Source organism: Pristiophorus japonicus, chromosome 3 (genome assembly GCF_044704955.1).
Source record: "Pristiophorus japonicus isolate sPriJap1 chromosome 3, sPriJap1.hap1, whole genome shotgun sequence".
NCBI classification, from domain to species: Eukaryota; Metazoa; Chordata; class Chondrichthyes; family Pristiophoridae; genus Pristiophorus; species Pristiophorus japonicus.
The window spans coordinates 113,128,579-113,156,448 of NC_091979.1; the positions used below are offsets into that span (position 1 = coordinate 113,128,579).

The 27,870-nt window shown below is 44.8% G+C and overlaps 1 protein-coding gene across 5 annotated transcripts in view; it reads left to right on the forward strand.

The window, feature by feature from the left end:
- metap1d (methionyl aminopeptidase type 1D (mitochondrial)) overlaps positions 1-27,870 on the forward strand; it is a 209,307-nt gene that overhangs the window by 144,478 nt on the left and 36,959 nt on the right. For 2 of the 5 annotated variants that reach the window (XR_011592365.1, XM_070874700.1), the window contains exons 7-8: positions 10,568-10,604; positions 11,449-11,543. The exons of the other annotated variants lie outside the window; for them this stretch is intronic. Coding sequence is in view for 1 of the 2 variants with exons in the window: in XM_070874700.1 (XP_070730801.1) it covers positions 10,568-10,604; positions 11,449-11,526 (115 nt within the window). In the remaining variant the exon portion in view is untranslated. The remainder of the gene's footprint in view (positions 1-10,567; positions 10,605-11,448; positions 11,544-27,870) is intronic. 5 annotated transcript variants of the gene reach the window in all.

A 27,870-nucleotide genomic window follows, 5' to 3' on the forward strand; every position in this document is an offset into this window, starting at 1 on the left:
CCAAGAAACCAACTCGAGCAAAAAATCCTGTCTACCCATGGTAATCATTTGAGAACCCTTTAACCTTTCTCACCCAACACAAGGCCTGCACACATTTCAGATTCCAAGGAAATCTTCCACTGATGTGATTCATTTATTAGAAACGTAGCCCTAAAAATGCTTCCACCAATATCGTGCCTCTCAAAATATGAGTGAATTTTCATATGATCTGGGAGGGAAGATGACCATTTGCATATATTTACCACATGCTGTCCTTACCCAGTTTTCTCACTCTCAATTATATTGGAATCAGTGATTGGTGTACCAATACCAAAATCCATTTTTCTGAATGTAAATAGTGTCAGTTGCTTTCAATCTTCTAATCCCCATTGATTTCCAATTAATTAATCTCCATGTACACTACAGATTGCACTGCAAGTGAAGTGTGCAAGATGTAAAAATACATAGCAGTAATGTAAACTGTAAAAGTTGAATTCAGCTTCTATATCAGAAGGCTTTGCAGAAGCTCCAAGTCCAGTTTGGGAGGTCAAATTCACAAGGTGTATAATGCATGGGAATTTAAGAATCGTAGATCAATGGTGTTCAGAAAATTGGCATGAACTCTTACAGAGCACTTGATATTTCTGCACATGTTGGTTACCCGTCACTTAACTGTCTCGCCTGACCAGGTGAAAAGTTTTACCTGCAGCCTATGCATAGTGATATACAATTAAATAGTTTAACATATCTATTTTATCTTATTGAAAACCACTAGATTATTTTGTTTACTTAGTATTTTTTAAACCAATTTATTGATATAGAGATATTCCTAAATCCATGATAGATGTTCTGCTGAATTTGTTTGGGTTTACCGCAAAACTTGTCTTAAGGTTCATGAAAGGGACATGCTTGCTCTATCTCAACAATCCCTTTAAGCCTAATAGGAAAAAGCGATCAAGGTACAAACTCTCCACTTGTTAAATAATAATACATTAAGCACTGCATGATATAATGCTCCTGCCCTATTTTCTGACTTACGGTTAGCAAATTTCATGGGAGAAAATGATAAAAGCAGGTCAATTAACCCTGCACAGCTTCACAAAAAATCTGCTAAATTGAACAACTCACTTATTAAAATGGATAACAACATTCAAATGCAAGGTACTTCTCCAGAACGTAGGAACATAAGAACAGGAGTAGTTAATGCAACATTTCGTGCCTGTTCTGTCATTTGATTAGATCATGGTTTATCTATGCTTCAACTCCATTTATCTACCTTTGATCCACATTCACACACATTCAACAGAATGTTACCAGGGCTCCGAGGGTTAAATTATGAGGAGAGATTACATAAACTAGGCTTGTATTCCCTGATATATAAAAAGTTAAAGGGTGATTTAATTGAGGCATTTAGAATTTTGAAAGAAACTGATAGGGTAGATAGAGAGAAACTTTTTCCACTGCTCGGGGAGTCTAGGACAAGGGGACATAACCTTAAAATCAGTCAGGAGAGAAGTTAGGAAACACTTTTTCACACAAAGGGTGGCAGAAGTGTGAAACTCTCTCCTACAAAAGGCAGTAGTTGCTAGCTCAATTAATAATTCTCAATTTGAGATCAATGGATTTTTGCTAGCCAAGCGTATTAAGGGATATGGAGCCAAGGCGGGTAAATGGAGTTAGGATACAGGTTATCCATGATCCCATTGAATGACGGAACAGGCTCAAGGAGCTAAATGGCCTACTCCCATTCCTATTATCCTATCTTCATATTCCTTGATATCTTTACCTAATGAAAATCTGTCAGTCTCAGTCTTAAAAATTTCGACTGACCCAACATCCACATCCTTTTGGGGGAGAGAATTCCTGATTTTCACTACCCTTTGTGATTTCACCATTGTTTGCACAGGGTCTAATGCATCCTTCTGCGCATGCGCACTGTATGGGGGTGGAGCCTAAATGCCGTCCCGACCCCACCGGGACCATGCATGTGCGACTGTGCATGCGCACCGGAGATTCCAAATGCACATGCACCTAGCCGCAGGGCTTGTGCCTAGGGCCACAACCACACTTTCCTCAGCTCCCTGTGGAGAAGGTCATGGGATCGGGGGGGGGGGAGGGAAAGGGAAAGAAACCGAAGGAATCGGAGGGTGGGGGGAGAGAAGAGAGGAGTTCGGCAGAGGGGGAATAGAGAGGCGCTCGGGGGAAGGAGGGGTGGGAGAGAGGAACTCGGGGGGGGGGGGGGGGGAGGGGGGTGGGGGAAGAGGAGCTCGGAGGGAGGGGAAAAGGGGACAGAGGGTCAGGAGTTTAGGTTGGGGTGGGGGGGAGGGGGAGGTCAGGAGCTTGGGTAGGGGGGAGAATGTCAAGAGCTCGGGGGAGAAAGTCAGGAACTTGGGGGTGGGGGGTAGAAGGTCAGGAACTCGGGGTGGGAGGGGGGAGAAGGTCAGGAACTTGGGGGAGGTCAGGAACTTAGGGAGAACGTCAGCTGCTCGGGGGGGTGGAGGGGAGGTGTTAGAGCACGGAGAGAACAGTGGGAATGGGGGAAGAACGTGATCTAGGTCCAAAGGGGGGGATGAGAGCGAGAATGTGATCCAGATTATAAGATGGATCACATTCTCCCTCCTTCTGTTAGACATGGATCAATTCTTCCAACTGGATGACTTAGTGAATTCCTTCTCACACAATGAGCAGGTGAGCGGCCTTAAAGCACATGGGATTGGATTGAGACATGGATTGATAACTGGTTGGTAGACAGGAAGCAAAGAGGAGGAGTAAATGGGTACTTTTCAGGATGGCAGGCAGTGACTAGTGGGGTCCCGCAAGGTTCTGTGCTGGGGCCCCAGCTGTTTACACTGTACATTAATGATTTAGACGAGAGGATTAAATGTAGTATTTCCAAATTTGCGGATGACACTAAGTTGGGTGGCAGTGTGAGCTGCGAGGAGGATGCTATGAGGCTGCAGAGTGACTTGGATAGGTTAGATGAGTGGGCAAATGCATGGCAGATGAAGTATAATGTTGATAAATGTGAGGTTATCCACTTTGGTGGTAAAAACAGAGAGACAGACTATTATCTGAATGATGACAGATTAGGAAAAGGGGAGGTGCAACGAGAACTGGGTGTCATGGTACATCAGTCATTGAAGGTTGGCATGCAGGTATAGCAGGCGGTTAAGAAAGCAAATGGCATGTTGGCCTTCATAGCGAGGGGATTTGAGTACAGGGGCAGGGAGGTGTTACTACAGTTGTACAGGGCCTTGGTGAGGCCACACCTGGAGTATTGTGTACAGTTTTGGTCTCCTAACTTGAGGAAGGACATTCTTGCTATTGAGGGAGTGCAGCGAAGGTTCACCAGACTGATTCCCGGGATGGCGGGACTGACATATCAAGAAAGTCTGGATCAACTGGGCTTGTATTCACTGGAGTTCAGAAGAATGAGAGGGGATCTCATAGAAACGTTTAAATTTCTGACGGGTTTAGACAGGTTGGATGCAGGAAGAATGTTCCCAATGTTGGGGAAGTCCAGAAGCAGGGGTCACAGTCTAAGGATAAGGGGTAAGCCATTTAGGATTGAGATGAGGAGAAACTTCTTCACCCAGAGAGTGGTGAACCTGTGGAATTCTCTACCACAGAAAGTTGTTGAGGCCAATTCACTAAATATATTCAAAGTTCGATGTAGTCCTTACTACGAGGGGGATCAAGGGGTATGGCGAGAAAGCAGGAATGGGGTACTGAAGTTGCATGTTCAGCCAATAACTCATTGAGTGGCAGTGCAGGCTCGAAGGGCCGAATGGCCTACTCCTGCACCTATTTTCTATGTTTCTATGTTTTCCCAGTGTGAGCTCACTGGTGTGTCAGAAGGTTGCATACACTCACACATCCCACGCACGCGCCCCACACAGGCACGCAAACACCCGCTCAAGATAGGCAAACACCCGCCCCACACACGCAAGCACGTGCCCCACGCAGGCACGCATGCGCGCCCCTGCCCACACATGGACCCCACACTTTTATATTGTCCCTTCATTCTGAATTATAGAATTTTCCAGAAGGATAAAAAACATAAATCTCCAAAGAAGTAACTAACCCACTAATTAGAATATACAGGCCTAGAAATTCGAGTTGGCCGGAAACTGGCCAGTAACACTGCTGGCCAAGGCTGATGGCTGCTCGCACAAAGAGCGCAGGCATCATTGGTATTTTGGTGCTGTCTGCTAATTTACATGAGCGAAGCAGAGAATCTCTTGTGCAATGTGGTCTTTCCAGCGCTAACTACAGCAGGAGGCCGAAGGTCACATCTGAAGGATCGATGCATCGTTCTCGGGAAATGTGTTGTATCGGAACATTTGGTGATGGCTCCTGGGTTTTGCTATCGCATCTGCTGATGGCCCTTGTAGGGTTGTAGCATTATGTGTTGTTGCACATCACGAAGCATTTGTTTGTCCATGGCTCCCCTCTTACTTTTGTGGACATTTGTCTGGGTCTTGTGTGGGGTCCACAAATGAGTGCCAGACTGCTTGGTACTCACACCTTCGCTGGCTGCCATAGCTCCACAGATCTTTCACCCAGAAAGTTGCTGTGTAGAGTTGTTTGTGCTCCACCACGGTGCTGGAGGGGGATAGGGATGCACCATCTTGCAGCTCACAGTGACAGTGCACTTGACTGCCGCAGGGGTCCCGATCTTCGCCGCAGGAGTCCCGGTTGCGGAAGGGTGGTGTGGTGGGAAGCCTGAGCTAGTGGGGTTGGGTTTAGAGTCATGGTTTAAGTGTTTTAGACCCCCTATTAGGGTCTATTAGAGCTAGGGGAAGTTTAAACAGTGGGAATACTTCCCGTATCGTGGGAGCCTCCTATCAACAAGAGCAGGCATTGATGACAAAATCCAACACCGCCTCCAGTACTCCAGTGCAGCCTTCGGCCACCTGAGGAAAAGAGTGTTTGAAAACCATGCCCTCAAAACTGACACCAAGCTCATGGTCTACAGGGCTGTAGTAATACCCGCCCTCCTGTATGGCTCAGAAACATGGACCATGTACAGTAGACACCTCAAGTCGCTGGAGAAATACCACCAACGATGTCTCCGCAAGATCCTACAAATCCCCATGGAGAACAGATGCACCGACATTAGTGTCCTCGACCAGGCCAACATCCCCAGCATTGAAGCACTGACCACACTTGATCAGCTCCGTTGGGCAGGCCACATAGTTCGCATGCCAGACACGAGACTCTTAAAGCAAGCGCTCTACTCGGAACTCCTTCATGGCAAACGAGCCAAAGGTGGGCAGCGGAAACGCTACAAGGACACCCTCAAAGCCTCCCTGATAAAGTGTAACATCCCCACTGACACCTGGGAGACCCTGCCCTAAGTGGAGGAAGTGTATTCGGGAGGGCGTTGAGCACCTCGAGTCTCGTCACCGAGAACGTGCAGAAATCAAGCGCAGGCAGCGGAAAGAGCGTGCGGCAAACCAGTCCTACCCACCCCTTCTCTCAACGACTATCTGCCCCACCTGTGACAGAGACTATGGTTCTCGTATTGGACTATACAGCCACCTAAGAACTCACGTTAAGAGTGGAAGCAAGTCTTCCTCGATTCCGAGGAACTGCCTATGATGATGAATGATGATGATGACTGCATATCACAGAGGGGATTCACAGGGACTGTGAATGGAAGCACCACATAAAGGGCCCAAATTTGGCCCAGCCATTTTTTCGCCGCACTCACGTGAGACGCGCCGACCTTCTAGGCTCAAAACGGCACCAAAAAGATGTCCCTGGATTCTGGCTGCTCTGTTGACTCTCCTGGGGCTTGGCGCAGCGTGGCAATTCCATTGGCGGGGCGGGGGGGGGGGTGGAGCTAGGGCCCTGCGCGTGAAAGAGTGCTGGCAGCGCGGTGCATGCGCATTGGAGCGTTCGCGCATACGCAATCAGGAATAACATTGGCAATCGGCGAGTTCCCTGTGCTTTCCCGCCCGCACCTATCCCCGGCTGAGTGGCCTCCCACGCTGGCCGGCCGGCCCACTATCCGTTGATTCCTGCAGCCAGCAGCCTGTGTCTTCTGGGAGCCCAGCCCAGCCTGCCTGTGTGTTCTGCGAGCTTGTGGCGAGTTCCCTGTGCTCTCCTGCCAGGTCGTCCTGCCCGCATCTATCCCCGGCCGAGTGGCCCCTCGCACCGGCTGGCCCGCTGACTTCTTGGGCCCGAGTTAGGAAGGTAGGACTTAAGTTTTATTTTTTATTTCTTCTTGATGGTTTTTATGCTTCTTGAATGTTGTTGTGCTTTGTAAGGTCCTCTCCGCTTCCCTTCCCACCCCTATCTCTGGCTACCTGCGCTGATTCTTAACTCTCCGCAAGGGTTTTCTGTGCGGCCACAAGTGGCCACGTACGCTGGCCTAAGTTAGTTTGGAGCAACTATTAGCTGTCCAAAGTGGCTTAAATGGCCAAAACTGGCGTAGTTGGCTGGTAATGCTCCCTTTTGAAAAAAACTAAACTAAACTAAAAAAAATCCAAACTAACTCACTTACACTGGCGCAAATTGAATGTGCAAAATGGGGATTTTTAAGATACTCCAGAAAAATCAAGTTGCTCAAAAAAAACGGAGCGACTCCCGGGCAATTTTGGGCCCAAAGACTGTTGCATGAGATGTCAATGGAAATACATTTTAAAATAGGTGAACATGAACTCTTGGTCAGGAGTTTACTGGTGTAAATGGTGCCGAGGAGAGTTAAATTACATTTTTAATAACAGCAGACTTTTGAAGAACTCTTGGTGAGAATATGCTGTCAAGCCTTTTATAAGCAGACTTCTGAACTTTGCATATTATTTTATCAGTTGATAAACTAGAAAACCCCAATGTATAATTTTTTTCCTGAGATTATTATAACTGTAGAACAGCATAGTTTATTTTAAAGTATTTTCCTCCTATTATGTTTGACTGACCGAGAGGAGATTTGATCCATCTCATTGGAAGTAGTTTTCACTCCAATTACATAGTCTGAGCTCTCCATAGTTAATAGTTATTCCAGCAGCTGTTTACTATATGGATTCTAGCTTACCGCCGCTTTTCCCCGCCTCTCCACGGCAACATGCACGGGCATGCTTTGGAGAGGACGGGAAGAGGAGCACGAGCTCCAAAATTGATGAACAGGCATCAATTCGGCATTGCACGCTGATTGACGCCACACTCCTGCTAATTAAAATACTTGCCGCAAGTGTGGGCAACAACAGCGCAGCCAACCAACTGAAAATGGCAGCGGCCGCAGGATCGGCCGTAAGCGGGCAGAAGTGAGACGGCCGCAACTTTTTTCAACAAAATGGGCCTTAACGGCCAGTGCTATCACCTCCAATTTCTAGGCCACTGTCTTTTATTTTACCAGCACTAATTACAATTACAGCATACTAGATAACAGAGGATCATCACAAAACTAACTACATAAGTCCATAAGAACATAAGAAATAGGAGCAGGAGCAGGCCATTCGGCCCCTCGAGCCTGCTCTGCCTTTGAATAAGATCATGGCTGGTCTTCCACCTCAACTCCACTTTCCTGCACTGTGCCCATATCCCTTCATATCCAAAAATCTATCGATCTCTGTCTTGAATATACTCAATGACTGAGCCTCCACAGCCCTCTGGAATAGAGAATTCCAAAGATTCACCACCCTCTGAGTGAAGAAGTTTCTCCTCATCTCAGTCCTAAATGGCTGACCCCTTATTCTGTGACTGTGACCCCTGGTTCTAGACTCCCCAGCCAGAGGAAATATCCTCCCTGCATCTACCCTGTCAAGCTCTGTAAGAGTTTTGTATGATTCAATGAGATCACTTCTCATTCTTCTAAGCTCTAGAGAATATAGGCCTAGTCTACTCAATCTCCCTCATAGGACAGTCCACTCCCTCTATGGGTAGCACATCCTTCCTTGGGTAAGGAGACCAAAACTGTACACACTGCTCCAGGTGTGGTCTCACCAGGGCCCTATATAATTGCAGTAAGACATCTTTACTTTTATACTCAAATCCTCTTGATTTGCCTTCTTCATTGCTTGCTGTATCTGCCTATTAACTTTCAGTGATTCGTGTACAAGGACACCCAGGTCCCTCTGAACACCAACATTTTCCAATCTCTCACCATTTAAAAAATACTTTGCTTTTCTATTTTTTTTCTTCCAAAGTGGATAACTTCACATTTCTCCACATTATATTCCATTTGCCATGTTCTTTACCACTTCCATTTTCTATAGGCTGTGTGACAAGAATGGATCAAATTATACATTGTAGACTGCTCTGCAGCCGGCAGGATCAAATTATACATTCCAGATAAACTGTTGGGTCTATCTTATCCTCCAAGGGGACCAATCAGAAATCTAGTCCAACCCATTGGTGTTGCAAATAAACACTGCCTGATTTTATTCCTGAATCAACTAGTTCAAATTTTAAGATAGTGCTCATTTGTTCTGGATTCCCCCACCAGAGGAAGTAGTTTTGTCTACTGAATTCTTTTATCAGTTTAAACACCTCAATTAGGTCACCTCCTCAACCTTCTACACTTATGGGAATGCAAGCCAAGTTTATGTAACCTGTGCTCATAATTTAACCCTTTAGTACTGGTATCATTGTGGTGAATTTGCTCTGTACCCGCTCCAAGGCCAGTATATCCTTCCAGAATTATGTCCAAAGTGTCCAGATTTGCAGAGAACACCAGATTGGGAGCAGTGACAAATGCTGACTTTCAATGTGCACAAATTCAAAAGGATCATGACCAGCTCAATCACTGGATAAAGAAATAGCAGATGCTATTTAAATCAGGGGAATGTAACACTGAGATTTGACAGAAGTAGGTTGATGTGGATTTTGTGTCTAAATGGGAATGTACTTGAGGTATTGGAGCAAGAGAGAGATCTTGGGGTTTTAGTGGACATGTCATTAAAGCCATCAGCCCAATGTTCCCAGGCAATTAAAAAAACAAAACAGAATATTGGGATGCATGGCAATGGGCATAACATATAAATCCAGCAGGGTAATTTTAAATAAAAAAACAAAAAAATGCTAGAAATATGCATCTGTGGAGAGAGAAACAGAGTTAATGTTTCAGGTCAATGACCTTTCATTTTAAAACTGTATTTGGCCCTGGTGAGACCACATCTGGACTACTGTGTACAGTTAGGGTTTCCCTATTCAAGAAGGATATTCAATTATTGGAGGGGTACAGAGAAGGACTACACAGTTCACCCTAAAATTTAAGGGAAAGATGAATGGGGAAAGATTAAAAGACAGTCTTTTCCCTCTTTAAAAGAGAAGACTGAGAAGGAATATAAGTATTTAAAATTATGATTGATTTGGACAAGTTGGATCCAAGGACGCTCTTCTTCCATGTAAGCACAAATTAAGAGAAAATAGGAAATGCAGGAGGAGCATTTTTACTAAAAGGGTTCTGAGTATGTGGAGAACAGATTACTGGCATGAGTTCCGGAGCAAGAAACTTTAATGGGTTTCAAGAAAGAACTAGACCGTTTTGTGTCACTAAATGGAATTCAGTTTTATTACAAATGCACCAAGAGAATACTGTGCCTAGGTGGACTGGAGAGACTGAAAGTCTTCACTTGCCTGACACTGTTACTACTTACTACTATCAGCCTTTTTATGGCTGATTTTAAATGCTAAACACTCTGGATTAATACTTGGATGTGGGATTTTTAGGACATAATAAATGATGTGAGATTTATCCAGAATAGTACCCATTCATTGTGTCAAAATATTTCTTGTTCCAAAATATGCACTTTGTAGCACAGTAAAATCTATCTTTTTTCTTTGCCCTATCCACTTAATCTGGCTTGATCACTTTAAATGCTGTTGATTTCGCCTAATACGAACCACATGTTTGTATAGCTAGAGGTTCTCAACAAATTTTATATTATTATAACTGGAAGTACCCTCCTCCATGTCAATTATAAACAGTCTAAACTTTCTGGGAATTCTACAGAGCTTCACCCACATGTTCTGCTTTCTATTGCCAAGATATTTTTCAATCTAAATTAACTAGTTAACCATTGTTTCTATGGATTGTGGTTGTTTTTTAAACATCTCACATGCAGAACTTTATCAATTGCCTCCTGAAAATCTTAATAAATTATAATTCACTTTATAACCCTCATATGGTAACTTAATTATTTCTTAGAATTTCTGAAGTTTGTTAGCCTGTTATTTCTAAAACCAAGACTACTTAAGGCCTCTGTGCCCTTTAGATGAACATTGCTGCCTCTTGTAAAATTATTTTCAACACTTTAGTCCCTGTTAATATTATACTTAACAGGCTTGTAATTTCCAGATTCATAAATGTTGGGATAATATTTGCCATCCTCCAGTCCTCCGCTGCAACCTCTAAATGATCATATTCAATGTTATATCACATTAATCAGATGTGTGTTCCATTAGTCGGTTGTATACATAGATATTTAAGTAAACAGGGAAGAAAATACATTTCAAGATATGCTGTCATTATTATTAAGTTATGATTGCAACTAAACCAACACTGTTTGCACATTTGCTTAGAAACGGATCAGTTATTGAAAAGAGCAGTGATATGGTCATTCACTTCTGCTTTACTTAGATTCCAATCAACTGTGCACAGTCACCAATTCAAAACAGTAAGTCAAGAAGAATGAGTTACATGATGATAGCTGCTGCGTAGAGTTTTCTGCAAACAATTGGGGCTGATCAGATACTATCACTGAAATCAAACCACTTATAGGTGAATGGAGACCCATAAGAATTTTCACACAATCCGGTTTTCATCAGAGCTCAAGGCTGGTTAATCTGGTAGGCAGTTTATTGTGGAATGGGTAATGGTTAATCCTAAAGCTCACATAACTCTATCAGGGCAGGTTGCAGAAAAGGAGCAACTTCCAGCTCACAGGGAACAAGCCACACTTATGGGGACTGATGAGAAGTGATGTAAAGCTGTTGAGAGAAAAATGGATCGATAAAATACCCCAAATTATAATACTTTTCTTACCAGATTGACTTACCATGGGTTTTACTTTAAAATCTCCCAAATAGTATTTTAACTTAAACAAATGGGTCGGTTGGGGCCTGGGGGGTAGATAAAGTGTTAAAAATCAGAATCCCACCCACTTCCAGTTTTAACGGTGGCGGGCAGCCAACCCACTGCCAGGAAATGGGCTGTTTATTTAAATAGTATAATGAGGCTGGAAGCCTCTTCAACCTCCATGTTGTCTTTAATTTTATTTGGTCAGGTATTGCACACCTCGCAAAACCCGCCAGCCAATGGAAAGCGAGGACTGTTGCATACAGGAGGCAAGTTCCTTTATACTTGCCTCCTGGATTCAAGGCCCCTACCTAGCCCACCCCCCCAAGATCAGAGACACCCCTCCCAGCTCCCCACCCACCCCCAGACCAGGCCTCCATGAGCTGCCCATCGTTTACTGTTCCTATTTTTGATACTGAATCAGAATTCCGTATTTCTGCCAGGGGAATTTTATGGAAAATATCTGCTCCCATACTGCCGTGATCCAGCAATTTCAAAAGTTTAAAGCACTGCAACATTGAGCAACTGAGAGACACTGGTAAGTGTACAGATATCTCTATATATAGAATTTGCAATTGTGTGTCAAGTCAATAGAATATACTTTCCCTTTAAGATAAATAGAGCAGTGGGTCAAGTCTTTCTCAACTAACCTGTACCCTTTAATTAAGTTTTAAGATCAAGACTAGCCAAACATATATTTAAAAGGTATGCAGCAGAAACGGTTAGTCACAGCAGTCATAGGACCCGAAATTGGTCGAAACATTTGAAACAGCATTCGAAACAAAGTAAATGAGTTGACGGCACAAATTATTACAAATGGGTATGATTTGGTGGCCATTACAGAAACATGGTTGCAGGGTGGCCATGACTGGGAATTAAACATACAGGGGTATCTGACAATTCGGAAGGATAGACAAGAAAGGAAAGAAGGCGGAGTAGCTCTGTTAATAAAGGATGATATCAGGGCAGTTGTAAGAGACGATATTGTTTCTAATGAACAAAATGTTGAATCATTGTGGGTGGAGATTAGAGATAGTAAGGGGAAAAAGTCACTGGTGGGCGTAGTTTATAGGCCCCCAAATAATAACTTCACGGTGGGGTGGACGATAATCAAGGGAATAATGGAGGCATGAGAAAAAGGAACGGCAGTAATCATGGGGGATTTTAACCTACATATCGATTGGTCAAATCAAATCGCACGGGGTAGCCTTGAGAGGAATTCATAGAATGCATACGGGATTGTTTCTTAGAACAGTATGTTACAGAACCTACAAGGGAGCAAGCTATCTTAGATCTGGTCCTGTGTAATGAGACAGGAATAATAGACGAACTCCTAGTGAAAGATTCTCTCGGAATGAGTGATCACAGTATGGTTGAATTTGTAATACAGATTGAGGGTGAGGAAGTAGTGTCTCAAACGAGCGTACTATGCTTAAACAAAGGGGACTACAGTGAGATGAGGGCAGAGTTGGCTAAAGTATACTGGGAACACAGACTAAATGGTGGCACAATTGAGGAACAGTGGAGGACTTTTAAGGAGCTCTTTCATTGTGCTCAACAAAAATATATTCCAGTGAAAAAGAAGGGCGGTAAGAGAAGGGATAACCAGGCGTGGATAACCAAGGAAATAAAGGAGAATATCAAATTAAAAACCAATGCGTATAAGGTGGCCAAGGTTAGTGGGAAAATAGAAGATTGGGAAAATTTTAAACAACAGCAAAGAATGACTAAGAAAGCAATAAACAAAGGAACGATAGATTACGAAAGTAAACTTGCGCAAAACATAAAAACAGATAGTAAAAGCTTTTACCGATATATAAAACGGAAAAGAGTGACTAAAGTAAATGTTGGTCCCTTAGAAGATGAGAAGGGGGATTTAATAATGGGAAATGTGGAAATGGCTGAGACCTTAAACAATTATTTTGCTTCGGTCTTCACAGTGGAAGACACAAAAACCATGCCAAAAATTGCTGGTCACGGGAATGTGGGAAGGGAGGACCTTGAGACAACCACTATCACTAGCGGGGTAGTGCTGGACAGCCTAATGGATCTCAAGGTAGACAAGTCCCCTGGTCCTGATGAAATGCATCTCGGTATTAAAAGAGATGGCGGAAGTTATAGCAGATGCATTCGTTATAATCTACCAACATTCTCTGGACTCTGGGGAGGTACCAGCGGATTGGAAAGCAGCTAATGTAACGCCTCTGTTTAAAAAAAGGGGACAGACAAAAGGCAGGTAACAATAGGCCGGTTAGTTTAACATCTGTGGTGGGGAAAATGCTTGAAGCTATCATTAAGGAAGAAATAGTAGGACATCTAGATAGGAATATTGCAATCAAGTAGATGCAACATGGATTCATGAAGGGGAAATCATGTTTAACTAATTTACTGGAATTCTTTGAGGATATAACGAACTTGGTGGATAGAGGTATACCGATGGATGTGGTGTATTTAGATTTATAAAAGGCTTTAGATAAGGTGCCACACAAAAGGTTACTGCAGAAGATAGAGGTACGCGGAGTCAGAGGAAATGTATTAGCATGGATCGAGAATTGGCTGACTAACAGAAAGCAGAGAGTCGGGATAAATGGGTCCTTTTCGGGTTGGAAATCGGTGGTTAGTGGTGTGCCACAGGGATTGGTGCTGGGACCACAACAGTTTACAATATACATAGATGACCTGGAAGAGGGGACAGAGTGTAGTGTAACAAAATTTGCAGATGACACAAGGATTAGTGGGAAAGCGGGTTGTGTAGAGGACACAGAGAAGCTGCAAAGCGATTTAGATAGATTAAGCGAATGGGCTAAGGTTTGGCAGATGGAATACAATGTCGGAAAATGTGAGGTCATCCACCTTGGAAAAAAAACAGTAAAGGGGAATATTATTTGAATGGGGAGAAATTATAACATGCTGCGGTGCAGAGGGACCTGGGGGTCCTTGTGCATGAATCCCAAAAAGTTAATTTGCAGGTGCAGCAGGTAATCAGGAAGGCGAATGGAATGTTGGCCTTCATTGCGAGAGGGATGGAGTACAAAAGCAGGGAGGTCCTGCTGCAACTGTACAGGGTATTGGTGAGGCCGCACCTGGAGTACTGCGTGTAGTTTTGGTCACCTTACTTAAGGAAGGATGTACTAGCTTTGGAGGGGGTACAGAGACGATTCACTAGGCTGATTCCGGAGATGAGGGGGTTACCTTATGATGATAGATTGAGTAGACTGGGTCTTTACTCGTTGGAGTTCCGAAGGATGAGGGGTGATCTTATAGAAACATTTAAAATAATGAAAGGGATAGACAAGATAGAGGCAGAGAGATTGTTTCCACTGGTCGGGGAGACTAGAACTAGGGGGCACAGCCTCAAAATACGGGGGAGCCAATTTAAAACCTAGTTGAGAGGGAATTTCTTCTCCCAGAGGGTTGTGAATCTGTGGAATTCTCTGCCCAGGGAAGCAGTTGAGGCTAGCTCATTGAATGTATTCAAATCACATATAGATAGATTTTTAACCAATAAGGGTTATGGGGAGCGGGCGGGTAAGTGGAGCTGAGTCCACGGCCAGATCAGCCATGATCTTGTTGAGTGGCGGAGCAGGCTCGAGGGGCCAGATGGCCTACTCCTGTTCCTAGTTCTTATGTTCTTATGAAATACCGCCCGCTGACCGCCGGCCAAAAGGGCGCTTTTGGTCAGGAAACAGCTACATAGCATTGACACATCGCTCGGTGGAATATTCATCAATGACATACCACCGAGCGGTATGCACACCGTCCGTCGTGCAGAACCGCCTAAAGACCACCTAAAAAGTGAGATTTTCATCGCATACCGCCAACATACCACCGGAGCTGCATACCCTCCTGGAAAAGGTGGTTTTACGCGATGGTAAGTGGCCAGGAATGGGCGGAGTGCACGGAGATGCCATTTTGGAAATCAGAAACTGTCCGCTAAAGCAGCAGCTCTGGATCTCTGAGGTGAAAAGTGATTTTATAGTGCGATTTTGATTGGAAAAGGTATATTTACTATTACTGAGTAAATTATTAAGATAGAAAGGCAGTTTATTAATATTTTTTTGATCGAAAAATATTGTGGAGATTTAAAAAGAATGGGGCCTGTGTTATCTCAGCCTGTATTGATGACAGCTTGTCTAATGGAGGAACCAGATGTGAGGAAGTTTATTGAGTAGAGTTATAAGGCTCATGGAAGAGGTCGCAGAATGATGAGGAGGAGGTCTTACCCGCAAAGGATCTTCAGGGAGAAGTGTTCATATTTGGACTTGGCCGATCGACAGTGTGTCCGAAAGCTGCGCTTCCGAAAAGAGGTCATCACTGAGATTTGCCAGCTCATTAAAGCAGACCTGCAGCCCGGTAGCACCAATATTACTGCACTCTCTGTTGAGATCAAGGTGACTGTGGCACTTTCCTTTTATGCATGTGGGTCTTTTCAATCATCAACTGGGGACATAGGTGCTATTTTTCAGTACTCTACTCATCGGTGCTTTCGACAGGTAATCGAAGCACTGTATGCACGCCGGATGGAATGTATAAACTTCTACAATGCTCAGAGTGACAGGGCTTTGGGATTTGCATGCATTGCTGGCTTCCCCAAGGTGCAGGATGCTATTGATTGTACCCATATTGTCCTGCGAGCACCATTACAGGAGGCGAAGTTGTACCGAAACCCTAAGGGATTTCACTTCCTCAACGTGCAGCTGGTATGCGACCATACACAGCGGATAATGGCAGTGAATGCCAACTTTCCAGGGAGCATCCATGATGCGCATATCTTGCAGGAGAGCGCTGTGTCTGAGCTGTTGGAGTCTGAGCCACAAGGTAAATGCTGGATGCTGGGTAACAAAGGGTATGGCCTCGCTACCTGGCTCTTGACCCCCACCCCCGCAGAACCCCCACACAGAACCCGAGCAACGATACAATAAAAGCCATATAGCCACACGTAACATAATTGAAAAGACAACCGGAGTGCTGAAGCAGCACTTTCGATGCTTGGACTGTTATGTTTCGAATAACTCCACAAGACTGCACAACTTAAGCTCAAACTGTTGTGATCTTGGTCTCTTTATTGTAACTCCAGAGTGAGGAGGCAGCATGGTAGTCTGCCTTTTATACCTGTTTGCCCAGGGTGTGCAGGTGACCCTTGGGTCTCCCACAGATGCGCCCCCTGGTGGCAAGTCTTACACTTTGGTAGTGTTACATACATAACATGGAGCACTCGGAAGGCAGGCTGCAATACTACCCTGAGCAGGTTGCTCAGTTCACAGTGGTGTGCTGCATGTTGCATAATTTAGCAATCATGCGGCGACAGGAATTGCCACAGGGGACTGCGGGATCACCTGAAGAGAGAGTGCAGGAGATGGAGGAGGAAGAAGAGGACAATGAGGGGCAGGAGGATGACGAGGAGCTTGCAGATGAACCCATGGCACCACCTCCAACACCACAGTGGAGGACACGCGGAGCATATGGCACTGCAAAATTATTATGTCCGCAGCTCATAAATGAACGCTTTGCTTGAATGTGGAGAGCTGCGTTTTGGGACCCTCATGACTGTTGCCCCGAAGGTTCGACACTGTACAAGAGTGGTTAAATTCAATTCAAATATTTATCTAAAAATATTTAAAATATGCAACAATTTTCAAACTGTAAAAAATTAACAGCTGTTTTTACAATGTTAATAAAAACTTTAACAAAACTTACAAAACTTTAATACCAACTTTAACAAACATTTTATAACTTGTATAACAAACCCTTTACTTTCCCCACCCACGCCCTCTGCCCCTTCCGCAACCGCCTGGTACACCACCCTTGGATCTCCCTGAGTATATACCAAGTCGGCATCCAGCACCGCACCCCAAGTACTGTTGTTGTTGTTGGGGGTGGGGCGAATGAAACATTGCAGGTGCAATAACTGGGGTCTCAGGAGAAGCTCACGCTGTGGAAGGCAAGGCTTCAGGGCTGGAAGATGATGTCACCTCCCCACCCTCAAGTGCTATCGACCTGACTACTATGGCACATGGGGGTTCCACGCCATGTCCCGATCCTGTCGATTGCTGCATGGCTTCGACGGTGTCGGCGGTTCGCTCCATCGCGGCGATCATAAGCAACCCTTCTTCCAATTGGCGCTCTGATAGAACTGTGATGTTAGTGGCTATTGTAGTCATGGCCTTGAGCAGCTCTCGACTTATGTCGACGTTGGCCTGTGACAGACACATCAAGTCCTGGTGCACGCCTGCAGCAATCGACCTTTCCTGTACCAACCTCTGTCACTGTGGCAAAGGCCCTGCAACACTGAGGGTGCCTTGCTGTGCATGGTCCGGCAGATTCAGAGGACCCATGAGGGAATCCCATGAATATAGACTCCGTGGTGGTGGAGGATGTTCCAGCTGTCCCACCTGGAGCTGGTGCATCCTCCTCCGTCTCCAGCACCAGCTCCACCTCCACTGGCTGCTGGATCAGCTGCTTATCCTGTTCTTCTTCCTCTTCCTCTTCCTCGTCAGGAGAGGGCTGGGTGATGCCAGAGGTGGAGGCAGTGGGTCTGTTGTCAGTGTCACTGTGGTCTGAATCATTGGAATCTGGAAGTACAAAACAACATTTAAAAAGGCATGGCACCAGGGAGCAGGTAAGGGTTATATTAGTACATAGTACAGTGACTTATCGTAGTCTTGCTTAAACGTCTACCACTGCTGCAGAACTGCATTACATATCGCAGACAGAATACATATGAATTGCGTTACATGCCCCCATATTCCAGTACATCACATGAGGCCAACATTACAGTACAATAAACTTACATTACGTTACATCAGGCCTACATTACAGTTAGATTACCTGACATGATAAGACCGCAACACATACTGCATTTTATTCACCTTACCATCTTGTGTGAGTGGATCAGCTCCAATGCTGGTGGTAACACAGTTGCTATCCCCAACCAGTGACAGGGCACGGATCTTGATATCTGTAAGCGGCTCCTGGGTTGTGAGGCCGCCCCCCGTACGACGCTGATCGGCCGCTATTGCAGATGTCTTCCTCTGATGAAAGGAAAGTAAATCAAAGTATAAATCTTCAATCTATTTAACATCGCACACACGCACATACACACAAAGCACTGCGTTGATCCTCTTGTCATTGCCTGAAAAGCACGAATAAATTGCCGTAACCTTAAAATAAATAACATCATCCATGTGACACTGAACCTACATTTACATGGTACATAGCACGTGTGGTGGGCATAAATAAAATCATTACTTACTTTTGCTACCCTCACCAGGTCGTTCCACCTCTTACGGCACCTTTCCCCGGTGCGTACCATCGTACTTTTCGCGGACACAGCCTCCCCAATTTTGACCCAAATTCATTTGTACTCCTTTGGGAGGGACTTTCCATGACTGAGGTTGGAGTACCTCTCTGTGATGTGCTCGAGAAGGGCAAGTAACTCCGTTTCATCGAAGGCAGGTGCACTCAATCTCCCCTCCTTCTCGATATTCCTGTGCTTGGATGTTTTCTTTAGTATTGGCATAATTTTTTTCTGGATATTAATTTTCCCTTCTTAAATATCTGTTCTTGTGTTGAAACTGAATAATTATTAGATGTTACCAATTTTTTTCCACTGTGCTATCTATTTTCAAACTCACTGGCCTTCGACTACCTTGCTGCTCCTTCTCACTTTCTCTCTCTCTCTCTCTCCACAACTCACTGTGCATGCGTGGGTGACCGCTGACCCCCGAAATCGTGGGTAAAACGCTTGTGGAAAAAAAATTTGCGCATGCGCAGTTCCGTGCTGCACCGCCCATTGAACAGAGAGTCGATCTTGATTGACTACTAAGATGCATACCACCCGATGCAGACCGCTAACATATCGCCGACATAACGGCGAACATTTTTTTCACCAATTTTGCCTTCTTCAGTCTCGGTGTTATGAAACGACATACCGCTGGCATACCGCCAAGAAATGGGCGGCCCATCGATTTCGACCAATTTCGGCCGCAAAGAATAAAGTGCCGCAGCTTATGTTAAGATTTATTTCTTGGCAATCCGTTGTTTTGAGAGAAAAAAATTAAAGATATCTGCTCCGTATTTTACAATATTAACTGATTCTACAAATCAGCAATTTAGTTCAAATAAATCATTTTTAAAGTCTTCACTGACAGCTACTGTAAATCAAAATTGCACTGCATCCTTTTGCACATGGAAGTGTGAGCAGTTACATAAATTACCTCTTATTTTCCTCTCATTCCTCCTTTTGTCAGGAACACAGCTCTTAGTTGGAGCGTTTTGTCCCTCGTCAGTGATGTCAAAAATGGTAAAACAATCTTTTGCATATTGCCCCTTGTGTTGCAGATGTTAAAGATTACAAATAAGTAACTTCTATTCTATAGATTCTGTGCATTTCCTGTTTTTTTTAAACTTATACTGAGGGGCTTATACCTCTGTTTTAATGAGAAATACATGTAAACTATGTCTGCCTATTTGATGCAGAGCTTTGTAGCATTATGTAGAAAAATACAAGCTATTTTATTTTATGGAATTTTGTCACTACATAATAGCAATGTTCCTGGACATAATGAAGTTAGAATACTTGAAATCAACCAGTGCAGTGCCAGCTTGTGAGCTTGATGGTGAAACTGCTACTATTTAAATTCTTTCATAATTGGTAGAATATTTAATGAGAAACAGGATCTCTTGACATTACTCAGCTGTTTAGCTTTGTTTGATATATGTTCTTTGGAGTTGTCTTTTCTGACCCTCAACCACTTTCATCAACATTTTACTTAATTTCCTTTTTGAGTAGTTTCAAGTTTACCACCCGTTCTGAAAGTGAAAATTATCTCAAAGTATTGTGAGATTTTGTAATCTACTGAAATAAATTATTTGCCAATCCAAAGTTGTCCAACTAATAGTACGCTCACAGAAGGTATTATACCTACCATCAATAAAGTGGTGGTACACTCGGCCTCTCTATAAGGCTTTCTCTTGTAGTGGTATCTCTGCCATTATCATGTTGTCATTTAAGTTATAACACACAAAATGTTTAAAGTGAAGCATAATTTTAAACCTTGTCAAGTTGAAAATCATTGGCCCAGATTTTTCTGCCAAAATTTAACGGCGAGTTTAATGTGCACGCCGTTATTAATGTGTAAATTGTCCAGCAACTTGTGGTGAGGAAGAGATTCCCCCTCACTTGCGAATCGCCACAAGTTGGTAGTTGAGTTAGCCTCGCGAATATGGCAGCTTTTGCGTATTAATTGCCATTTAAACTTGCTGCAGAAAGTTAGGACTAGTACTTAACAGCGTAAGTATCTTTTTTAATGAAATTTCTGTTGTTACTTTTCCTTCTGTCTCTTTTTCTTTCTCTCTTTCTCTCATTTCTCTTTCTGTATTAATTTAACTCTAATTCACCTTATTTCCTTCTCCGTGGTTCCTCTGTTTCTTTCTCAATCCTTAAATCTCATTGGCTAAGGATATAGACCGTTGGTCCTGTCGTTCACCAAGGGCCTAGATGTCCTGTTATCAGTTCGCACTTCCACCCAACATGCAGGGCAAAATATTTTTGAGCTGAACAGTAAGGGAAACTGTCTAACTAACAGGGCACACTGCAAAATGCCCCACTCCAGCAAAATCTGGCCCATTACTAAATGAAGCTTGTGAGATGGTTAAGAACATATAGTTCACAAACCTCTGAACTCTCAGTAGAGTAAAGTAGTGCCACTTACAGAAAAATACTGAACATTTGCCATTGAAGATAGTCAACAAGTCTGACCTATTCGATAATCTGAGGTTTAGAGTGATTTTCTTTTTTTTTAAACTCAGAGGTACAGTGTACAACAGTATTGGACTTTGCCTGCTGAGTTAATCTTTACAAAAGTGCAAGCCACTGGAAGAGAAAGATACGTTTACAGAGAGCATTCATCCTTATCTGCAGGAGATGGGTAGTTTAATAATGTTTTTGTCAAGCAGCCTTGGTATATAGAACAATCTCGTGTCTAACTACTGATGCTAAAGGCCTTTGGGCTGGTCAATCAGATCTTAATCCCAGTTTCCATAGGAGAGATAAGTGGGTTTGGAGTTAAAGGAACAGATAAATGCAAGTATAAATTGACACAGTAACAAACTTTCACTAAATTAGAGCATGTTATGAACTCCTTTTTCTTTTTGTGTTCCAAATCCACAATCTGTGACGACATTAAATTCAAATCATGATGCAAAAGTTAAAGCCAATAATAGCACAATAGTCAACGAGACAAAGGAAATGAAAACTTTTTATGAACTTTAACAGATCAGAAAAGATAGCTGGGCAAAAACAGAAAATACTGCAGACAGCATCTGTGGTGAAACAGAAGTCAGTCAGTTGATACCTTCGGTTGAAGCTGTCTGGGCATTTTGATGGATATTTTGTTCAAATTGTTGGTTCAATGTTCATCCATAGTGAAAAAAGGCAAATAAATTGTTGGGATATATAGCTAGGCCTATGACCTGTAAGCCCAAGAAAATAATGTTGAAGTTGTTTCCAGGTTTGGTGAGACCACATCTGGAATGCCGTGTTCAGTTATGGTCTCCATATTCGAGGGGATTTGAAGAACTATTAGAGGGAATCCAGGGGAGGGTTATGAGGCTGATTCCTGAACTAAGAGGGCTGTTGCACGAGAAAATGTTGTCCATCGTGGAAGTTTATTCTCTCAAGGAGTAGGAGTAGGATTGACATCTTCAGAATTTTGATCTAGGAACGTTCTGTTCGGTACAAGATTTGAGGACTGAGGGACACAGTTTAAAGTTGATAAAAATATAAATTTGCATTTATATAGCACTTTCAATGTTGAAAATGGCAAACGGTATTTTATGGTGGAAAGGACGAAGCTGGACATTGAGCCTTGGAGTGAGAGATTAGAAGGAGTGATTAAAAGCTTGGTCAAAAAGATGGCTTTTGAAAAGGTTTTAAAAGATGAAAAGTTGTTGAGTTTAGCAAAGGTTCCAGAGAGTAGGCTCGAGGTGGCTGAAGGCTTTGCTACCAGTGGTATGGTGAAGGGAGAGGACACACACTAAAGGCCAGAGTCAGAGGGTGTTGGAAGGGATGCAAAGCTAGAGGAGATTGCAGAGATAGGGTAGGGTGAGGCAATGGAGGGATATGAAGACGGAGATGAGGATTTAATGCATTGGGTGACTCGGAATCAATATTGGTCAGCAAGGATAGGGGTGATGTGCTAATGAGTCTTAGTGCAGGGCAGGATGCAGGCAGTGGAAATTTGGACAAGCTGGAGTTTGTGGAGGGTGGAGGTCAGCAATGTTCTCTTTAAACTGTGCGGCCTCGCAGCGCTCTGCCCCTCCCACACAGTTGGCTCACCGGCTTTTAAATAGGAAAAATCACGCATGCATGATATTTTGAATGGGACGTGCAGCCTCTTAAAGTGGCCATGCACCCAAAATAAATTAAAAGGAACATTCGAGGCCAAGTACAAAAACATTGAAAGAACCAAGTCCAGAGGTGACAAAATAACTGGTCTTGCATTTCTAGGATGTGGAGTTTGAAGCTCACTTTTACACTAAACAGGGTACCAAGGTTTCACATGGTCTGGTTCACACTAAATGAGTGGCCAGGGAATGGGATACAGTCAATGAAAAAGGGAGCGCTCTTTCTACTGGGACCACAAATGAAGGCTTTGGCCTCCTTGAGATGTGACTTATCCATGTCGATGTTGGGCATGCAATCTGACAGCACACAAGTAATTGTGGGGTTGAGAGAAGTGATGGACCAATACAGCTGGGTGTCATGAGCATCAATACAGAAGCTGACTCTATGCCATGCAGATTTCACTGAGAGACAGCATGAAGCTGAGGAAGAGGAGGGGGCCAGGGATAGGTTCTTGAGGCCAGGAACAGGCCATTTGGCGCAAATGGTCTATGCTGCTGTTATGCTCCTTTTTGTAGTATAGAGAACAGAACTGCACACAGTACACCAAGTGTGTTCTAACCAAAATTGTATCTAAATTTAACATTACCTCCGTGATTTTGTATTATTTTCCTCTAGAAATGAAATCCAGGATTTAGTTTGCACTTTTTATGGCCTTACTACCTTGCATTGTGACTTTTAACCATTTATATATCTGTATTCTCAGATCTCTTTGCTCCTCTACTCCAGTTAGTTTCTTGCATTCCAAGGAATAAGTGGCCTCCTTATTCCTTCTACCAAAATGAACCACCTCATATGTTGCTGTCATGTATCTCACACTACTGTATATGACTGTATCTTACCATGCTATACATGACTGTAACTAGATATGACCTGTAACCACAAGCATACTTTACCACCAGGGGTGCACTTGCAGGAGACACTGCATACCTGTTCCACACAGGTATATAAAGGCAGGTCTCAGGCAAGTGTGGACACTCGAGAGCTGTGAAATAAAGGTGCAGGTCCAGAGTGACCTTGACTTCAGCATGTGTCTCATGTAAGTCTGCACTGCAGGGTCAGGACTTTACAGTGGCGACAAGTTACGGGATCACAGAATCCACAGAATGGCTACCAATGGCTCAGATAAGAAATACAATGCTGGACACAATTGGGAGGACTTTGTAGAAAGGCTCCAGCAAAGCTTTGTAACTAAAGATTGGTTGAGCGACGATAAGGCAGACAAGAGAAGAGCCCATCTCTTGACCAGCTGTGGCTCGAAAACATATGCCTTAATGAAGGACCTGCTGGCACCCAAGAAACCAGCAAGCTGAGGAGTTGAGAACATTGGTGAGAGACCACCTGAAGCCAATGAGCAGCCTACACATGGCCAGACACAGGTTCTACAATTACAGATGCTGTGTGGGCCAGAGCATACCCGACTTTGTGGCGGAACTTCGGAGGCTGGCTAGTTTATTTGAGTTCTCCGATGAACTAAGGAGAGAAGTACTGAGAGACTTTTTTATTGAAGGAATAGGCCACGCAGGCATATTCCGAAAGCTTATAGAGACCAAGAACTTGACCCTAGAGGCAGCAGCACTGGTCGCACAGACATTCTTGGCAGGAGAAGAAGAAACGAGGTTAATCTATACTGCGGGTACGACAACGAACGAAACATCGGAACAAGGGGTTCACAGCGTGAAACAAGCCACTACCCCCACACACAGACAAAGGCAGGAGAGCAGGCCTTCAACAGCAGGCAGTGGTGCCAGAAGCCATCAAGGGCCACATGAACGGCCGTTCACACCTCATCAACCCACAATGCGAGCAATCAATTACAGACTGAGAGAAGTTCAAGAGAGATCAGCCAGACGCAGCTCATCCTTCAGAAGCAATGGAAGCGGTCTGTGCTGGAGATGTGGGGGAAGGCACTCAACAAGGGGGTGTCGATTTTAGTATGCTGTTTGCAGAAACTGCAACTATACAGGGCATCTGGCTCGCACGTGCAGAAAAACAGCAGCTCGGATGGTATATGAATCGGAAGGGTCGGAAAGCGGACCAGAAGACGGTGGGGACAGTGCCCGGGACAGCGGGTCAACACAATCAATGTCCACTGTTCTTACAACAAGACGCCTCCAATAATGATGAGGGTCCTACTCAACGGGATACCCGTCAACATGGAACTGGACACGGGAGCTCGTCGATCTCTCATGAGCGTCCAACAATTTGAACAGCTGTGGCCGCACAAAAGCAACAGACCAAAACTCACAAGGGTCGACACCAAACTAAGGACCTATACCAAAGAAATCGTCCCAGTCCTTGGCAGCGCCATGCTCTCAGTCACACACAAAGGGACGGTGAACCGACTTCCCCTGTGGATTGTCCCCGGAGATCTCCCAGCACTGTTGGGAGAAGCTGGCTGGCAAAACTAAATTGGAAATGGGATGATGTTCATGTCATCAGAGGAACGGACCTCCTGCTCAACAGTTCTAAGTCATTTTGAACATCTCTTTCAGCCAGGTGTGGGCACCTTCAAAGGGGCTAAAGTTAAAATCTATATCACACAGGATGCCAGACGGGTCCATCACAAGGCTAGAGCTGTGCCTTATGTGATGAGGGAAAAGATTGAACACGAACTGGACCGGCTTCTGCGGGAAGGCATTATCTCGCCCGTGGAATTTAACGACTGGGCAAGTCCCATCGTCCCCATCATGAAGCCTGATGGATCCGTCCGAATCTGTGGGGATTACACGTCTACCATGAACAGAGTCTCCCTACAGGACCAATACCTGCTGCCCAGAGCGGAGGACCTATTTGCCACATTGGCTGGAGGAAAAGTTTTCTCGAAACTAGTTCTCACATTTGCGTCGATGACGCAAGAACTGACCGAAGAGTCTTAAGCTACTCACCATCATCAACACACATCGAGGCTTTTTTATGTACAATCGATGCCCATTCGGCATCAGGTCGGCAGCTGCTATATTCCAGCGCAACATGAAGAGTCTGCTCAAGTCCATCCCGGGGAAGGTAGTGTTTCAAGATGACATACTCATCATGGGCAGGGACACCGACTCCCATCTCTGCAATTTGGAGGAAGTACTAAGTCGATTGGATCGGGTAAGCCTAAGAGTTAAGAAATCCAAGTGTCTGTTTCTCGCGCCTGAAGTTGAATTTTTGGGCAGAAGGATTGCCGCTGATGGAATCCGCCCAACAGAATCCAAAACCGAAGCAATTCATCTGGCACCCAGGCCCCGGAATGTCTCGGAACTGTGCACCTTTCTCGAGCTACTCAATTACTTTCGGAACTTTATGCAGAACTTGAGCATGCTGCTGTTCCTCTCCACTTGCTACTCAAAAGGGGTGCGATTGGTTTTGGGGGGACGTCCAAGAACGCGCCTTCAATAAGGCACGCAACCTTCTATGGTCCAACAGTGTTTTAGCTTTTTTTGACCCAGGTAAAAAGCTAGTTCTTACATGTGATGCGTCAGCGTATGGGGTCGGGTAGCTTTTACAGCATGTCAATGATGCGAGTAAATTACAACCCATTGCTTATGCCTCCAGGTCACTTTCGCGGGCGGAGCATGGGTACGGTATGGTTGAGAAGGAGGCGCTCGCGTGCGTGTACGGTGTCAAAAAGATGCACCAATACCTTTTCGGGGCCAAGTTCGCGTTAGAAACCGACCACAAACCCTTCATGTCCCTGCTATCCGAGTGCAAGGCAATAAACGCCAACGCCTCGGCGCACATTCAGCAGTGGGCACTCATGCTGGCGTCTTACGACTACACAATAAGGCACAGACCAGGCACAGACAACTGTGCCGACACGCTTAGCAGGCTACCCCTGACGACCACGGAAGGGTCCGACGAACAGGACTGTGAGATGGTCATGGCAATCAATGCCTTTGAATCCACAGGTTCGCCCATGACAGCTCGCCAAATCAGAGCCTGGACGACCAGTGACACCACGTTATCCTTAGTCAAAAGATGTGTTTTAACTGGTGACTGGACAGAGGCTCGCGATGCCTGCCCCGAGGAGATCAAATCTTTCCATAGGCGTATGCATGAACTATCACTGCAGGCAGACTGCCTGATGTGGGGCAGCCGAGAAGTTATGCCCTTGCGAGGCAGAGAGGCGTTTGTCCGGGAGCTCCACCACGAGCACCCGGGGATCGTCCTTATGAAGGCCATAGCCAGATCCCACGTCTGGTGGCCTGGCATTGACACGGACTTGGAGCTCTGTGTCCGGCGGTGCACCATTTGTGCCCAACTCAGTCATGCCCCTAGGAAGGCCCCCCTAAGCCCCTGGCCCACCAAATCGTGGTCGCGGGTGCATGTCGACTATGCGGGCCCATTCATGGGCAAAATGTTCCTTGTAGTCGTCGATGCATTTCCAAAGTGGACCGAGTGCACCATTTTAAACTCGAGCACCACCTCCACCACTGTGGAGAGCTTTAGAACCATGTTTGCAACGCACGGAATTCCTGACATATTGGTCAGTGATAATGGTCCGTGCTTCACCAGCGCAGAATTTCAAGATTTTATAGTTGACCATGGCATAAGTCACGTTAAGACGGCACCGTTCAAGCCGGTCTCCAATGGCCAGGCAGAGCAAGCAGTGCAAATCGTTAAACAAGACATGCTAAAAATCCAAGGTCCCACGCTGCAGAGCCGCCTGTCGCGACTGCTGCTGGCATACAGATCTCGTCCGCATTCGTTGACTGGGGTTCCCCCCGCGCAACTATTGATGAAACGGACCTTAAAGACTAGGCTCCCGTTAATCCTCTCAAGACGTGCATGAAATTGTTGAGGCAAAGCGCTGGAAGCTAACTGAGTACCATGACCGAAATTCGAGGGGGAGGTGGAATGAGATAGGGGACAAAGTGTTTGTGCTAAACTTGGCAGGGGTCCCAAATGGCTTGCAGGGACAGTAACAGGCAAGGAAGGAAACAGGCTACTGGTTGTACAAATGGACAATGGCTAAACCTGCCGGAGGCATGTAGACCAAGTAAAAAGTAGATTCACCCACAACACTGCAGAACCAGAGGCAGACTACAATGTGGAACTCACACCACACCTGGTGGACAGACAGAGGGAACAACCTGAGGAAAGGGCAATCTCAACAGACAGCCCAGGCAAGATACCAGCAATCATACTGAACGAAACAGACAGCCCAGGCGAGATGCCAGCAATCACACGGGAAGAAAAACAGGCACCAAGGCAAACAACTGAACCACAACTAAGACACTCCATGCGAGAGCGTAGACCACCTGAGAGACTGAATCTATAAAGACAATAGGACCTTGGGGGAGGGTGATGTCATGTATCTCGCACTACTGTATATAACTGTATCTTACCATGCTATACATGACTGTAACTAGATATGACCTGTAACCACAAGCATAATTTACCACCAGGGGTGCACTTGTAGGAGACACTGCATACCTGTTGTACACAGGTATATAAAGGCAGGTCTCAGGCAAGT